Below are 17,869 nucleotides of genomic sequence, written 5' to 3' on the forward strand. Positions count from 1 at the left end.
CGCCAAACAAACTGCAAGTCACAGGCAGAAACAGGCAGAGCCAGGCAGGCTGAAAAACAGACAAACAGCCAGAGAGACAGACAGACAGATGGACAGACGGGCCGCAGCTGAAGACAAACGCGACTGCATTATGCAGCAAACCTACCTAAAGCTCGCGCACCTGCCTCTGCAACGGCCGCAGTGGCAGCAACATTGCAGACAACGACAGCGATGACAGGGCAGCAGCAGCAACAACAACAACAACAGCCACAGCAGCAACAGGTTCTTTATTTTTAGTAGTCGCATTTTGAAAACCGCCTGCTCAATGTCAACTCAACGTTTGAGACTTAATTGTTGCCTCTTTGCAGTATTTTTTTAACAAAACATTCTTTGTGCCTGACTGGCGGCTGTTGTTGTTGTTGCTATTGCTGCTGTTGCTGTTGCTGCCGTTGTGGTTGCATCATGTGGCTTGTAGCATGTGCTTCATTGAAGTGCTTACATTCGAGGCTGCTAACAATGATTCTTCTAAAATACTTAACTTGCGCAGCATATATTTGTGCGTTATTTAATTGAAAAATTTGTTCGTTTTTTTATATTTGCAGCATTCATCAATTGTTGTCGCGCTTGTTGCTGTTGTTGCTTGCCTTGTCATGCAGCAGCATCAAACAAACAGTCAGAACAATTTGACATTTCTAAAATCAAATTACAAATACAAGCGCAGAAACATGCTGGCAATGCGCGCACTTCCGTTCGCAGCGCGTAAGCCAAACCAATTAGCGGCAACATTGTCAAAGACGTCAGCAACAGCAGCAGCAACAGCAGCAACAGCAACAGCAACACCAGCAGCAGCAGCAGCAGCAACAGGGGCAGCAACAACTGTCCGCAAATGTAGCACAATTCTAAGTTTATTTATAGTAATCATATGGAAAGCTTTGCAGGCAATGGCCAATTGCCTGCTCTATGCTGCCCGCATAATTGCCAATGACAATGATGATGATGATGTTGTTGCTGCTGATGATGATGATGATGATGAGGGGAATGCGTATGTGAGTGCTGGCCATGACCATGACGTCAATACACAAATACAAACACATTTACGCAATACGCAAGCCGGCAACAAGCACGACAACATTGACGCTAATGACGAGGTGTCAACGGCACGTGAACGACAACAACGGCAACAACAGCAGCAACAACAACAACAACAGCAGCCACATTTATCTAGTTCTAGTCCACAAAAGAGCAGCCGCTGCACGACAACAGCAGCAGCTACAACAACAGCATATACAACAACAACATCTACAACAACAACAACAATGCGAGCCATGTTGCCGGCAGCAGCCGTGTCTGGACTGCCATTGATGACTTTGTTAATTGCATTGCTGCTGAGCATGCGCCTCGCATCGGGTAAGTCGCATCCGTCAGATACATTTCACACACTCTTCGATTCATTCAGCATGACCCAAAATTAAAATTATTGCCCCACTCACACGCAAGCCAAGAATATTTAAGTGGCGCCAGTTCGGTTAAACGAGTAGCGTTTTATGCCCTTTTACAGAGAGAATATTTTATTTTATCGCGAAGTACATTCCCAAAACGTGTATATGTATATATGAAACCGAGTCAATATAGACGAGTCCCTCAATTATAAAGTTCTTACAGGAATAATTATTGCAAACATATTGATGATATCTTGTTATCTCTTCATATCTTGAACAAATCCTTACCTATATCGCACTACAATATCAGTTGGCCCTATATTAAAAGTCGATCGAAAATTAGTTGTTTTTGTTCCACAAGGGTATTGTATCTTCGGCGGTTTGAAGATTCCCGTTTTTCTCTTGGTAGCATACATTTCGGAATCTCCGTATCTTTGCATATATATTTGCTTGTTGTGCGTTCATTCGCCTCGACATGTACGATAAATGTGACACATTATACCCAAATATGACGCAATTTTTCAGCACATTCTTATTTGCTTATCCCATGTGCTATATCAATCAAACCAAAACCAAAAAAAACTGATTTCAACCGCAAAAAAATAAATACAAAACAAATTTTCGGCTTCGCCTGCCATTTATTAGCAGCCTTTTTAGTTCCTATTTACTTATTTTTTTGCAGTTTGATCAGAGGAAAACAAATATTAAAAAAACAAATCGCAGATATTTCAGGCCGTGTGCTTGGGTGTCATTCTGTCCGCGTTTGCAAATAATATTTGCTCAATTTATCAGTGCAAAAACTGCGGACTGAGAGTTTTTGCAAGCAGCTAAAAGTAATAGAGTTGTTTAGCAAAAATTCCTTGTTTACAAATAACAAATGCGTTGCCATACAACTATGCAAAGACATTAACATGTAAAGGCCTTAATAAATCTTACAAAATAAATAATTACTGCTTTAAGCAAATGCATATCAATATTAGTTAATATGTATACAACTCAAGCTCAACTCACAAGCTGTTAACAGATGCTTTCAAGTCTAGATTGTTTATGAAATAAAACCAGATTAGTAGTAAAGAATTTAATCCACCTTTACCCTACCTAGACGAAAGTCAAGTTAAATTGAACGAAACGTTTTTCGACTGCCGTTCTATGCGATTCTCGTGAATTCAAGAAACGCTTGTAGACGCTTGTTGTGTTTGTTGTGACAACAATAAAATGAACAGTTTCTCTATTACACACACACTCTCTCTCTCTCTCGCTCTCGCTAAGCCTCTCGCTCTCGCTTACAGATGTTAATACCTTTTATAATGATATTCAAGAATAGTGATATTTTACAACGTTTTGTTCTTGTTCGTTTCGTTGCAGCTGGCACTTGCTGGCAGACACATCTGGACAGTGGGAAATGCAATCAAATATTTTCAACAAACATCACAAAATCGGATTGCTGTGGCGCCAGTCAGACCTTCTCCTACACGGATCGCGAGCTGAGCAGCGTTGAGCATTTCTTTGCAACAGCTATCGGAAATGGAGTTGAGTGTGCGCCGTGCCTAGGTGAGTATCAAAAACCTTGAATAACATATAGAAATGTGTGATGCCTGAGATGGCAGCAGATGCTATAAGCTTGTTCGAACTTTATTGCGAACTTTGCAGAGACCTGCAAGGGATTTAAATGTGGGCCAAACAAGAAGTGCGTGAAGCGCAAGGGCAGGCCCAAATGTGTCTGTGCGCCCGATTGTGGAGCAACGTTACGCCGAAAGCAGCAGCAGCAACAGCAGCAACAGCAGCAACATCGCAATGCACCAGAGCAACAACAACAGTGGGCGTCGTCGTTGTTGTTGTTGTCGCCGCGCGGTTCACGTAGTCTAAGTAGCGAAATTACAAACAGCAATTTAGGTTTAGATGGCGCTAAACGCCAGCATAAACATAGCGACAATAACAACAGCAACCGCGCTGATAACCAAAGAAAACAACAGCAGCAACAGCAACAAAGCCAAGAGAAGAGCATGCCAAAGCGAGCAAGTCATAGAACAGGAATGAGGCAGGGCGAGACGAGGCACAGAAGACTTTTGATTATAGACAGCAGCAATTTGCAAGAGCAGCCCACAACCAGACGACTGCACATGGAGGACAGCAGCAGCAGCAGCAGCAGCGGCAGCAGCGGCAAAGTGCAAATGCAGATGAAGGTAGAAATGGAGAGAATGACGCCGCCGTGGGGCAGCGAGCGGCGCAGACATAGAAAAAATAACAGCAGCAGCAGCAACAACAATGGCAAACACTTAACAAGATCAATGACGACGGCAACAGCAACAGCAACAGGAGCCAATGACTCGTCCACGACGCCTGCGCAGACGACGGCTCAGTCTAGACACAAGTTGGCAAATGCTAATGAACCCGCCAACGACATTAATAGACAGTCGCGGCAAGACAATGCGCCAGCACGAGGCAGACACCAACATCAACAGCAGCAGCAGCAGCAGCAACATGCTCCAAATCACGAGCAACAACAATACGACAATGGAACGCAGCAGCGCAGGCGTAAGCACAAGCACAACCACAAGGATCAGCGGCGCACAAATACCACAATGTCTGGCTCTGGCTCTGGTTTGGGCTCTGGCTCGGGCGGACGTCGTCGTTTGTATCTGGCTGAACACGGAAGTGAAACGGCTGCGTCATCGGGCAACAGTCACGGCCACTTGGCTAATGTCGATGATTTAGCATTTCTGGCTGGAATTTATGAAGCAGCGCCAGTGGTAAGTTGTCTCTGTGTAAAACCATTGCATACTCTTTGGGTGCATCTCTCTCTCTCTCTCCCTCTCTCTCCCTCTCTCTCTCTGTCTGCAATCAGTTGCAGCAGCAACACACGAATCCGGTTTGCGGCAACGATGGACGCACCTACAACACCGAATGCCAGCTGCGCAAACGCGCCTGCCGCACAAACAACGCCCAACTAGAGGTCGCCTATCGCGGCCACTGCAAGAGTGAGTACTATGAGTATTATTGCGAGTACTATGAGTATTAGTGTGATTCCTATGAGTATTAGTGTGAGTACTATGAGTATTAGTGTGCCTGTGTGAGTGTGTGCTCGCGTGCCAAAACGCAGCAGCGTCACAATTAGATTAGATGACAAATTATTGCACATTTCAATTACGGCCAACAACTTGTCGCCAGTGGGGAAATCAACCGAGGCCCAATGGCCAGACAGACGAGGCAAGCGAGCAAACGGACAGACGGATCGATCGAGCGGAGCCGCTCGCTTCTGTAATAATTTAATGATACAGGAAGCACTCGCAAACATGCTCAAATGATCAATAAAAACGTACAAGAACGATGGAGGACCCAACTGTATTGCGAGGCCACAAGAACTTGTTGGATTAGCCGCAAGCGGCAAGCGCGGCCTGTCGCCTCTTGTTGCCGTGGCAAGACATAAAACGGCAGTGGCAGCAGCAGCAGCAGCAGCAACATCTAACGTTGGCGCGTGCCGACATGGCAGCTCCAATTCCAACTCCAGCTTTTGTGGAATGTGCAATCGGGCAATCTGAAGATCTGGCCATGCAGATCTCTCGCTCTCGCCTTCCTCCCTCCTCCCTCTCTAGCCAACTCGCAATACTCACTCGTAATTTTGTGCAGGAAAATGAATGCAATTTTTAGCAAGTGTCACAGTTGGCGCCAAGGCGTTTCAACGGCCCATGCGCAAAATGATAAATTTGACAGTTTATAGCCAGCCATATAGAGTATATATATATACGTGTAATTATGTGTGTGTGTGTGTGTGTGCGCGCGCTTTTGGCGCTAATCATAGAAATTGGCAAACTGTTTATTTATAGCATAATCAGCATATAAACGCATATATAGCCACATATATTACAAAGTTGCATAGGCAAGGTAATTGCTAAATGTCTTCCTATATAATCATGAATTTTCAGGTATATATATATGAATTTAACAAGTTTGGCAGATTTATATATACATGTAGCTGCGGCCAATAAGCCGCCAATTGGTTGGCTTTCAAATACCTTTGGCATACTCTGAAGGCCAATCGGCTGGTAATCGTAGATGCTTTACATGATCGCAGTCGGGATAGATTTAGATTTTAGGGTTTCGCTTTATCCAAACACGTATCTCCAAGTATGAAAGAGTCGCTAGGTTTAAGGAAATTGAGTACATTTGGGATTTGTAGGTGCAATTGCATTCCTTGCAATATTATGTTGAGCTTTGACAAAGTTATGAGAGTTTCATGTTTATGATTTTAGAATTTTTTGTACCCCAAGATGTTGAACAACTTCAGAAGACTTTTATAATATGCTACACAGTATTTTTTCTCCATTTTATAAGTTAATCTCATTTCATTTGAAATCCCACACAGCGAGCTGCAATGGTGTTCAATGTCTGAACGGTCTGACCTGTGTGGAGGATCAGTATATGATGCCGCATTGTATAACATGCAAAATCGAATGTCCCTGGGATGATATGGCATACGATCTGAATGACGATGGGCAGCCGGATGAGGCGGCAACAATTGCTGAGGAGCGTGCGGTTTGCGGCATCGATGGCAACACATACAGGAGCACTTGTGATATAAATCGTATGATTTGCAAAATTGGACGATCAATTGCAGTGGCATATCCGGGACCGTGTCGTGGTATGTACAACTACAACTACAACTACAACTCATGCGTATAATTTTTATACTTTTTCATGATTGATAAGCTTTAAAACTCAATCAAATTAATTGAAAGTCGCAGCCAAGTGCAGGCACGCAAATTATTGCTAGCAATTGCAGTGGTTACTGTTGTTGTTGGGATGCTATTGCTGTTGCAGTTGCAGTTGCTGTTGCTGTTGCTGTTGCTGTTGTCGGCAACGATGGCGGCTGTGCAAATTTAACAACAATCAACGCAGAACCGCAATTTTGCATTTGATTGACTTGACTTGGCTGAGGTTTCAAGTCGACTCACAACCGCAAGTGGTTGTTGTTGTTGCTGCTGCTGCTGTTGTTGCTGTTGCCCCTGTCGTGTTGTCGCGCTGTCGTCTGCAACTGCCGTGCCATATCAAGTTGCGCTCGGTGTTTGTTGGCTGAAATTGCTACATTTGCTTATACGGCTCCATGATTGCCAGCAATTTGATTAGCCAGTTGCTGTTGCTGTTGCTGTTGCTGTTGCAGTTGTTGTTGCTGTTGCTGTTGCTGTCAGCATTGCTCTACTTTGACTGTCGCGCATCCACAACGACATCTCTCTCGCTCGGCATAATTCATGCTTATTAATTTTGTGGTTAGATTTGCGATTGATCGACTCCGATTTCCAATTAATTACATGCAAACAGCTGCCGCTGAACGCCTACAATGGGATGTATCTGCTGCTGAGATGCACCAACAACAACAACAACAGCAGCAGCAGCGGCAGCAGTCGCCGTTGCCGCCTTGGTGTCAGTCGCCGCACCAATTAAAGGCGTGGCGGGTGTTGCATTCTCGCGCGCCATATCTGAACAACAGACAGGCATACAGACAGACGGACAGACTGCCCAAACTGGTTTAGTGTGTCAGAGGCGGCTGCCCGGCTGCAATTGCGTGCTAATTGCAGTGTTTTGTTGCAAATTACAGCTTGTAATTAATGTTGAAGAAAATACAAATTATAACTACAACTAAAACAAAAGGCAAACCAACTAAAATCTCAAGTCCAAGTCCGAACAGCTGCTCACGAAAAAGCCTCAACAATTATAAATTATTTTAATTTTTAATTTGATTTATAATAATTTTAAATGAAAATTAGGTACAAATCGTAGAAGTAAAATTAAAAAACTTTCAACCAATTCTTACCATAGCTCTCTTAATATTTTTATTGCGCTTAGGGCATAAGTGTTTCTCGAATTTATGAATATACTAGCAGATACATAGCCCGGCCTTGACCATGGCACATTTCAAATAAATTATCTTAAAGATCTTTACAAATGAGTTTGAAGACGATCAAACGGTTGGCCAATTAACCATTTAGATGCTGATCTAGAGCCCAAAGCCTGCACAAAAAGGCAAGCCTCATGAAAATCTGATGAGTTTTCACCAAGTTATGGGAGTGGGAAATGTCGACCTATGTCAATAGGTCAATATAAGGGGTAAGATTTTGACATGAATTTCGACCAAAAATTTTGTATTCAGATTTGGATGCCAGATTAATCTAGAGGGAAAACTGAATACAAAAAGGCAAGCCTCATGAAAATCTGATGAGTTTTGACCTGGTTATGGGGGTGGGAAATTTCGAACTATGTCTATATACGAATATAAGGGGTAAGATTTTGACATGAATTTCGACCAAAAATGTTGTGTTCAGATTTGGATGCCAGATTAATCTAGCGGGAAAACTGAATACAAAAAGTCAAGCCTCATGAAAATCTGATGAGTTTTGACCTGGTTATGGGGGTGGGAAATTTCGAACTATGTCTATATACGAATATAAGGGGTAAGATTTTGACATGAATTTCGACCAAAAATTTTGTATTCAGATTTGGATGCCAGATTAATCTAGAGGGAAAACTGAATACAAAAAGGCAAGCCTCATGAAAATCTGATGAGTTTTGACCTGGTTATGGGGGTGGGAAATTTCGAACTATGTCTATATACGAATATAAGGGGTAAGATTTTGACATGAATTTCGACCAAAAATTATGTATTCAGATTTGGATGCCAGATTAATCTAGAGGGAAAACTGAATACAAAAAGGCAAGCCTCATGAAAATCTGATGAGTTTTCACCGAGTTATGGGAGTGGGAAATTTCGACCTATGTCTATATACCAATATAAGGGGTAAGATTTTGACATGAATTTCGACCAAAAATTTTGTATTCAGATTTGGATGCCAGATTAATCTAGAGGGAAAACTGAATACAAAAAGGCAAGCCTCATGAAAATCTGATGAGTTTTGACCTGGTTATGGGGGTGGGAAATTTCGAACTATGTCTATATACGAATATAAGGGGTAAGATTTTGACATGAATTTCGACCAAAAATGTTGTGTTCAGATTTGGATGCCAGATTAATCTAGCGGGAAAACTGAATACAAAAAGTCAAGCCTCATGAAAATCTGATGAGTTTTGACCTGGTTATGGGGGTGGGAAATTTCGAACTATGTCTATATACGAATATAAGGGGTAAGATTTTGACATGAATTTCGACCAAAAATTTTGTATTCAGATTTGGATGCCAGATTAATCTAGAGGGAAAACTGAATACAAAAAGGCAAGCCTCATGAAAATCTGATGAGTTTTGACCTGGTTATGGGGGTGGGAAATTTCGAACTATGTCTATATACGAATATAAGGGGTAAGATTTTGACATGAATTTCGACCAAAAATTATGTATTCAGATTTGGATGCCAGATTAATCTAGAGGGAAAACTGAATACAAAAAGGCAAGCCTCATGAAAATCTGATGAGTTTTCACCGAGTTATGGGAGTGGGAAATTTCGACCTATGTCTATATACCAATATAAGGGGTAAGATTTTGACATGAATTTCGACCAAAAATTTTGTGTTCAGATTTGGATGCCAGATTAATCTAGCGGGAAAACTGAATACAAAAAGTCAAGCCTCATGAAAATCTGATGAGTTTTGACCTGGTTATGGGGGTGGGAAATTTCGAACTATGTCTATATACGAATATAAGGGGTAAGATTTTGACATGAATTTCGACCAAAAATTTTGTGTTCAGATTTGGATGCCAGATTAATCTAGAGGGAAAACTGAATACAAAAAGGCAAGCCTCATGAAAATCTGATGGGTTTTCACCGAGTTATGGGAGTGAGAAATTTCGACCTATGTCTATATACGAATATAAGGGGTAAGATTTTGACATGAATTTCGACCAAAAATTTTGTGTTCAGATTTGGATGCCAGATTAATCTAGCGGGAAAACTGAATACAAAAAGGCAAGCCTCATGAAAATCTGATGAGTTTTGACCGAGTTATGGGAGTGGGAAATTTCGAACTATGTCTATATACCAATATAAGGGGTAAGATTTTGTCATGAATTTCGACCAAAAATTTTGTGTTCAGATTTGGATGCCAGATTAATCTAGAGGGAAAACGGAATACAAAAAGGCAAGCCTCATGAAAATCTGATGAGTTTTCACCGAGTTATGGGAGTGAGAAATTTCGACCTATGTCTATATACGAATATAAGGGGTAAGATTTTGACATGAATTTCGACCAAAAATTTTGTGTTCAGATTTGGATGCCAGATTAATCTAGAGGGAAAACTGAATACAAAAAGGCAAGCCTCATGAAAATCTGATGAGTTTTGACCTGGTTATGGGGGTGGGAAATTTCGAACTATGTCTATATACGAATATAAGGGGTAAGATTTTGACATGAATTTCGACCAAAAATTTTGTGTTCAGATTTGGATGCCAGATTAATCTAGAGGGAAAACTGAATACAAAAAGGCAAGCCTCATGAAAATCTGATGAGTTTTCACCGAGTTATGGGAGTCAGAAATTTCGACGTATGTCTATATACGAATATAAGGGGTAAGATTTTGACATGAATTTCGACCAAAAATTTTGTATTCAGATTTGGATGCCAGATTAATCTAGAGCGAAAACTGAATACAAAAAGGCAAGCCTCATGAAAATCTGATGAGTTTTGACCGAGTTATGGGAGTGGGAAATTTCGAACTATGTATGTCTATGTACGAATATAAGGGATACCATTTTAACATGAATTTCGACCAAAAATTTTGTGTTCAGATTTGGATGCCAGATTAATCTAGAGGGAAAACTGAATACAAAAAGCCAAGATTCATGAAAATCTGATGAGTTTTTACCGAGTTATGGGAGTGGGAAATTTCGACCTATGTCTATATACCAATATAAGGGGTAAGATTTTGACATGAATTTCGACCAAAAATTTTGTATTCAGATTTGGATGCCAGATTAATCTAGAGGGAAAACTGAATACAAAAAGGCAAGCCTCATGAAAATCTGATGAGTTTTGACCTGGTTATGGGGGTGGGAAATTTCGAACTATGTCTATATACGAATATAAGGGGTAAGATTTTGACATGAATTTCGACCAAAAATTATGTATTCAGATTTGGATGCCAGATTAATCTAGAGGGAAAACTGAATACAAAAAGGCAAGCCTCATGAAAATCTGATGAGTTTTCACCGAGTTATGGGAGTGAGAAATTTCGACCTATGTCTATATACGAATATAAGGGGTAAGATTTTGACATGAATTTCGACCAAAAATTTTGTGTTCAGATTTGGATGCCAGATTAATCTAGAGGGAAAACTGAATACAAAAAGGCAAGCCTCATGAAAATCTGATGAGTTTTGACCGAGTTATGGGAGTGGGAAATTTCGAACTATGTCTATATACCAATATAAGGGGTAAGATTTTGACATGAATTTCGACCAAAAATTTTGTGTTCAGATTTGGATGCCAGATTAATCTAGAGGGAAAACTGAATACAAAAAGGCAAGCCTCATGAAAATCTGATGAGTTTTCACCGAGTTATGGGAGTGAGAAATTTCGACCTATGTCTATATACGAATATAAGGGGTAAGATTTTGACATGAATTTCGACCAAAAATTTTGTATTCAGATTTGGATGCCAGATTAATCTAGAGCGAAAACTGAATACAAAAAGGCAAGCCTCATGAAAATCTGATGAGTTTTGACCGAGTTATGGGAGTGGGAAATTTCGAACTATGTATGTCTATGTACGAATATAAGGGATACCATTTTAACATGAATTTCGACCAAAAATTTTGTGTTCAGATTTGGATGCCAGATTAATCTAGAGGGAAAACTGAATACAAAAAGCCAAGATTCATGAAAATCTGATGAGTTTTTACCGAGTTATGGGAGTGGGAAATTTCGACCTATGTCTATATACCAATATAAGGGGTAAGATTTTGACATGAATTTCGACCAAAAATTTTGTATTCAGATTTGGATGCCAGATTAATCTAGAGGGAAAACTGAATACAAAAAGGCAAGCCTCATGCAAATCTGATGAGTTTTGACCTGGTTATGGGGGTGGGAAATTTCGAACTATGTCTATATACGAATATAAGGGGTAAGATTTTGACATGAATTTCGACCAAAAATTATGTATTCAGATTTGGATGCCAGATTAATCTAGAGGGAAAACTGAATACAAAAAGGCAAGCCTCATGAAAATCTGATGAGTTTTCACCGAGTTATGGGAGTGGGAAATTTCGACCTATGTCTATATACCAATATAAGGGGTAAGATTTTGACATGAATTTCGACCAAAAATTTTGTGTTCAGATTTGGATGCCAGATTAATCTAGAGGGAAAACTGAATACAAATAGGCAAGCCTCATGAAAATCTGATGAGTTTTCACCGAGTTATGGGAGTGGGAAGTTTCGACCTATGTCTATATACGAATATAAGGGGTAAGATTTTGACATGAATTTCGACCAAAAATTTTGTATTCAGATTTGGATGCCAGATTAATCTAGAGGGAAAACTGAATACAAAAAGGCAAGCCTCATGAAAATCTGATGAGTTTTGACCTGGTTATGGGGGTGGGAAATTTCGAACTATGTCTATATACGAATATAAGGGGTAAGATTTTGACATGAATTTCGACCAAAAATGTTGTGTTCAGATTTGGATGCCAGATTAATCTAGCGGGAAAACTGAATACAAAAAGTCAAGCCTCATGAAAATCTGATGAGTTTTGACCTGGTTATGGGGGTGGGAAATTTCGAACTATGTCTATATACGAATATAAGGGGTAAGATTTTGACATGAATTTCGACCAAAAATTTTGTATTCAGATTTGGATGCCAGATTAATCTAGAAGGAAAACTGAATACAAAAAGGCAAGCCTCATGAAAATCTGATGAGTTTTGACCTGGTTATGGGGGTGGGAAATTTCGAACTATGTCTATATACGAATATAAGGGGTAAGATTTTGACATGAATTTCGACCAAAAATTATGTATTCAGATTTGGATGCCAGATTAATCTAGAGGGAAAACTGAATACAAAAAGGCAAGCCTCATGAAAATCTGATGAGTTTTCACCGAGTTATGGGAGTGGGAAATTTCGACCTATGTCTATATACCAATATAAGGGGTAAGATTTTGACATGAATTTCGACCAAAAATTTTGTGTTCAGATTTGGATGCCAGATTAATCTAGAGGGAAAACTGAATACAAATAGGCAAGCCTCATGAAAATCTGATGAGTTTTCACCGAGTTATGGGAGTGGGAAGTTTCGACCTATGTCTATATACGAATATAAGGGGTAAGATTTTGACATGAATTTCGACCAAAAATTTTGTATTCAGATTTGGATGCCAGATTAATCTAGAGGGAAAACTGAATACAAAAAGGCAAGCCTCATGAAAATCTGATGAGTTTTGACCTGGTTATGGGGGTGGGAAATTTCGAACTATGTCTATATACGAATATAAGGGGTAAGATTTTGACATGAATTTCGACCAAAAATGTTGTGTTCAGATTTGGATGCCAGATTAATCTAGCGGGAAAACTGAATACAAAAAGTCAAGCCTCATGAAAATCTGATGAGTTTTGACCTGGTTATGGGGGTGGGAAATTTCGAACTATGTCTATATACGAATATAAGGGGTAAGATTTTGACATGAATTTCGACCAAAAATTTTGTATTCAGATTTGGATGCCAGATTAATCTAGAAGGAAAACTGAATACAAAAAGGCAAGCCTCATGAAAATCTGATGAGTTTTGACCTGGTTATGGGGGTGGGAAATTTCGAACTATGTCTATATACGAATATAAGGGGTAAGATTTTGACATGAATTTCGACCAAAAATTATGTATTCAGATTTGGATGCCAGATTAATCTAGAGGGAAAACTGAATACAAAAAGGCAAGCCTCATGAAAATCTGATGAGTTTTCACCGAGTTATGGGAGTGGGAAATTTCGACCTATGTCTATATACCAATATAAGGGGTAAGATTTTGACATGAATTTCGACCAAAAATTTTGTGTTCAGATTTGGATGCCAGATTAATCTAGAGGGAAAACTGAATACAAATAGGCAAGCCTCATGAAAATCTGATGAGTTTTCACCGAGTTATGGGAGTGGGAAATTTCGACCTATGTCTATATACCAATATAAGGGGTAAGATTTTGACATGAATTTCGACCAAAAATTTTGTGTTCAGATTTGGATGCCAGATTAATCTAGCGGGAAAACTGAATACAAAAAGTCAAGCCTCATGAAAATCTGATGAGTTTTGACCTGGTTATGGGGGTGGGAAATTTCGAACTATGTCTATATACGAATATAAGGGGTAAGATTTTGACATGAATTTCGACCAAAAATTTTGTGTTCAGATTTGGATGCCAGATTAATCTAGAGGGAAAACTGAATACAAAAAGGCAAGCCTCATGAAAATCTGATGAGTTTTCACCGAGTTATGGGAGTGAGAAATTTCGACCTATGTCTATATACGAATATAAGGGGTAAGATTTTGACATGAATTTCGACCAAAAATTTTGTGTTCAGATTTGGATGCCAGATTAATCTAGCGGGAAAACTGAATACAAAAAGGCAAGCCTCATGAAAATCTGATGAGTTTTGACCGAGTTATGGGAGTGGGAAATTTCGAACTATGTCTATATACGAATATAAGGGGTAAGATTTTGACATGAATTTCGACCAAAAATTTTGTGTTCAGATTTGGATGCCAGATTAATCTAGAGGGAAAACTGAATACAAAAAGGCAAGCCTCATGAAAATCTGATGAGTTTTGACCTGGTTATGGGGGTGGGAAATTTCGAACTATGTCTATATGCGAATATAAGGGGTAAGATTTTGACATGAATTTCGACCAAAAATTTTGTGTTCAGATTTGGATGCCAGATTAATCTAGAGGGAAAACTATATACAAAAAACCAAACCTCATGAAAATCAGATGAGTTTTGACCGGGTAAAGGGCGTCCGAAATTTTGACCTTTGTCGATATGGGACATTTCACATGAACTTTGACCAACAATAATGTTGCCATATTTAGTTTTAAGCCCATTCAAATACCTCTATTCATTTGGCAGCTGTCTGACTTACTTATAGCCCAGCCGTTATGCATTCATGTATTCATTCATACTTTAAGACGACTTTTCAAGGCTGTTGCCCCAACTACGCGATTAGTTTGGCTGTCTGCGCTAAAAGAAACTCATAAATTTTGCACACCTTTTGGTGCAACCTGCCACCCTGCTCAAGTTGTTGCACGGTAGCCGGATATTAAAATAAATTAACATCATTAACAATTATTCACTTTTGCTTTTAGCACAAAGGTTTGCGTGTATGCGTGCGTGTGTGCGTGCGTGTGTGCGTGTGTGCGTGTGCGTGTGTGTGTGTGTGCGTGTGCGTGTGTGCGTGCAGTTTGTTTGTTTGTTGCCTGCTGATGATCTCGGCATGCAGAGGCTTCAGTTGCTGCTCCTGCTCCTCCTTTGCAGCCAGCTTCTGTTCCTGCTGCCGCCGTCTGCTGCGCTGTCCTCGACTTCATGTTGATCATCAGCCGATAAAATAATACATATATATATATATATATATATATATATACATACACACACACATTCAATAGCTCTCAGTTTGTGTTTTGTGCGTTTTTGAGCATTTTATCTTTATGGTTAGTAAGTTTATGGTTTTCGTGTGCTTGTGTGCTTTCACATAAATATTTTCCTGTGCCCCGATCAAGAGCCCATAAGAGCCCCCAAAAACGAGCACAACCACAGACGCAGCCTGGGCAAGTTTGCCCCTAAGAAATATGACTACACGTACAAGCCATTAAAAACGCCATTTTCGCGATGACGGGGCGATGGGAGACGGCAGACAGGGAGTTCGGAGACGGCAGACGGGAGTAGAGAGATGGGGGCGACGCAGGTTCTGTGATTGCAACTGCCCGTCCGGTTCGGTTCAGTTCGGTTGAGTCTCGCTTGTGTCCCTAGCCACCCCCCCCCCCCCCCCCCTCCGCCGCTCTCCACCGACCGCTGTTCGCGACGTCACTTTTGTCTGGCTCAGCGTCTGCTGGCTGCGTCTGGGCCGGCTGAAGTTTACGATCGTATTAAAATCACCTTAAACAACACGCAATGCCAAAATGGCCAGACAGCTGAGCCCAGTCCAGTCCAGTCCAGTCCCGTCCAGTCTCGTCCCGTCCACATTGTGTATGTGACCCATACGACCACAACGAATCTCTGGCCATGCCACACAATGTTGCAATAAGTTCCGCCAGCCAACAGCAGCAGCAGCGGCGTCGACTTAGACGCGTCTGTAAAAACCGGATGGACGCAGGCTGCCGCTGGCGTTGATTAAACCACGTCGACATAACAAATTACAGTTGGCTTGCATTGTGACGGCATTATCAGCCGGCGCAGCCATGCCGCCCAGCACCAACAACATACATATCCATCACAATCAACAAGTACAAGTGCGTTGTGGCGTGGCCGCGTACAGCGGGCCAAAGGACGCTGCCAGACTACAGCGAAAATTGGCAGTTGAAATTAATAAACTTTAACTGTTTCGAATTGCCAGGCGGTCAACCTTTCACGCAACGTCGCCAGAGCCAGGAGCTATGCAGAGTATATCTGCAGCTGCCCCGCTGACTCCAGCCCCCGCCCCCCCCTTCCCCCTTCCATCGTCCTTAACCAATAAGCAATTGCGCACATTTGCCGCGGGGCAACATTTTGCAACATTGTTGCTAAGTTCCAATATGTGTTTGTGTGTGTGTATGTGTGTGTGTGTGTGCGGCTGCGCAGCTTGGCTGCCTTGCCTTGCCTTGCCTTGCGTTGACTTGACTTGGCTTGGCTACCGTCTTGCGCATGTCAGGAATGGGGCGGGCTCTTCCATACATTATATGTACGTGTACACATGGCCATTGCCTGTGGTGTGAATAATGTGGCAGCGTTGAAAATTGCAGTGTGCCACAACAACAACAACAACAACGAAAACAACACCCAATTTAAAAAGCCAAAATAGCTGTAAGCGTTGTTTAAGAATGGTTCGGCAGCATACATAGATACATATGTAAGTCATAAAAGCACTCACCCTTAAAATACTCTGCAAACTGTACGTTTTATAATAAGCACTGTTTTAAGCCATTGTTTTAAGCTTCACTTATCTATTATTAAACATATTCACAACGAAATTAGAGAAATTTAACACTTGCAAATCCGAGTCACATTTTATTACATAATAACTATGTTGCCACCTTGTCTAAAACAATGCAATGTAAACCATATGTAAAGTGCATAGGCAATTAATCATTGCCTCCTGAACATAATTAGGCGTTGCCAGCATATTTTAACATTTCACATAATATTAAAATAGCAGGAAATGTAAGCATGATGTTTACTTATGTTAATATTTAAATATGTGTACATATGTATGTATGTGTGTACATATATGCATGCACAAGACTTGTTTACTATGTCAGGGTATAAAATCATGCACACACGCACACACGAATTTCGTGGCTTTACCAGCCGCCAGTCGCCATCAAGAAATCTCGAAACAACACCTGCCAAAGTTCACATGATTTTTGGCCAGGATATGCGCGAGGGGCCATTAAACGAGCAACTGAAATTGCCAGACATAAAAAGTCAGGAAATGCAAAAACTAAAAAAAAAAACTTGCGTGGAGCTGCTTTAAATGTATGACTCGTAAAATTTATTTTCTTTGCAGCGGACCGCCTCACCTGTGCGGACATCAAGTGCGGCCCAAAGGATACTTGCCTCGTGGACCTGCAGACGCACATGCCGCGGTGCGTCTCTTGCCGCTACAAGTGCGCACGCAAGCAACAGCGAACGGTAAGCTAGTCACAAAAATAAAGGGAAATAACTTAATATCGGGACATTTTTCTTATACCTACCCACATAGCAATACCGGGCGGATAAAATCTGTGGCTACAACAATCACACATATAATTCATGGTGCGAGATGCGCAAGGATTCGTGTGCCACAGGCTATTTCATAGGCGTCCGAGCTACGGGCGTATGTTAGATCAAATTAGCGAAATATTATCAACAAGAAATCACATTAGCATATATACTAACATATATATATAGTGCGTATATATAGCGCATCTCTGTGTAGTTCCAACATCCAAAGATTCTCGTTGTGCGTTTTGTTTAGTGTTGTAAACCGATGCAAGGGCCTTAGGCTGCTGCCAACATTCAATACAAGCATACATACAGTACATCCATATACACACACATATGCACTTGGCTAAGTATTAGCGCATTTATCAACACAATCAACAACCAGAACAACACGTTTAATATATTAAAACAATTCTTTTGCAACATCCATGGTAAGAGAAAACCACATATCTTAAGAGGCTTTTGTATTAAACATATAAACGTAACCATAAAACTAATTCATAATTAATTTATATACAAATTGGTTGGCACACGCACTTCGTTTACGTTTATAGTTTAGTTTT

The 17,869-nt window shown here is 40.8% G+C and overlaps 1 protein-coding gene across 1 annotated transcript; it reads left to right on the top strand.

Moving 5' to 3' along the window:
* Positions 1 to 605: 605 nt before the first annotated feature.
* Positions 606 to 17,481, top strand: LOC115762183. The gene is made up of 7 exons (XM_030704303.1): positions 606 to 1,386; positions 2,784 to 2,969; positions 3,069 to 4,168; positions 4,264 to 4,396; positions 5,782 to 6,057; positions 17,110 to 17,234; positions 17,305 to 17,481. Exons 1-7 carry the CDS (start codon positions 630 to 632, stop codon positions 17,425 to 17,427), a joined length of 2,700 nt encoding a protein of 899 aa, XP_030560163.1. The 5' UTR covers positions 606 to 629; the 3' UTR covers positions 17,428 to 17,481.
* The last annotated feature ends 388 nt before the right edge of the window (positions 17,482 to 17,869 follow it).

This window comes from Drosophila novamexicana, unplaced genomic scaffold (assembly GCF_003285875.2).
Source record: "Drosophila novamexicana strain 15010-1031.04,08,12 unplaced genomic scaffold, DnovRS2.1 tig00000564-arrow-pilon, whole genome shotgun sequence".
In the NCBI taxonomy this organism is placed as follows: domain Eukaryota; kingdom Metazoa; phylum Arthropoda; class Insecta; order Diptera; family Drosophilidae; genus Drosophila; species Drosophila novamexicana.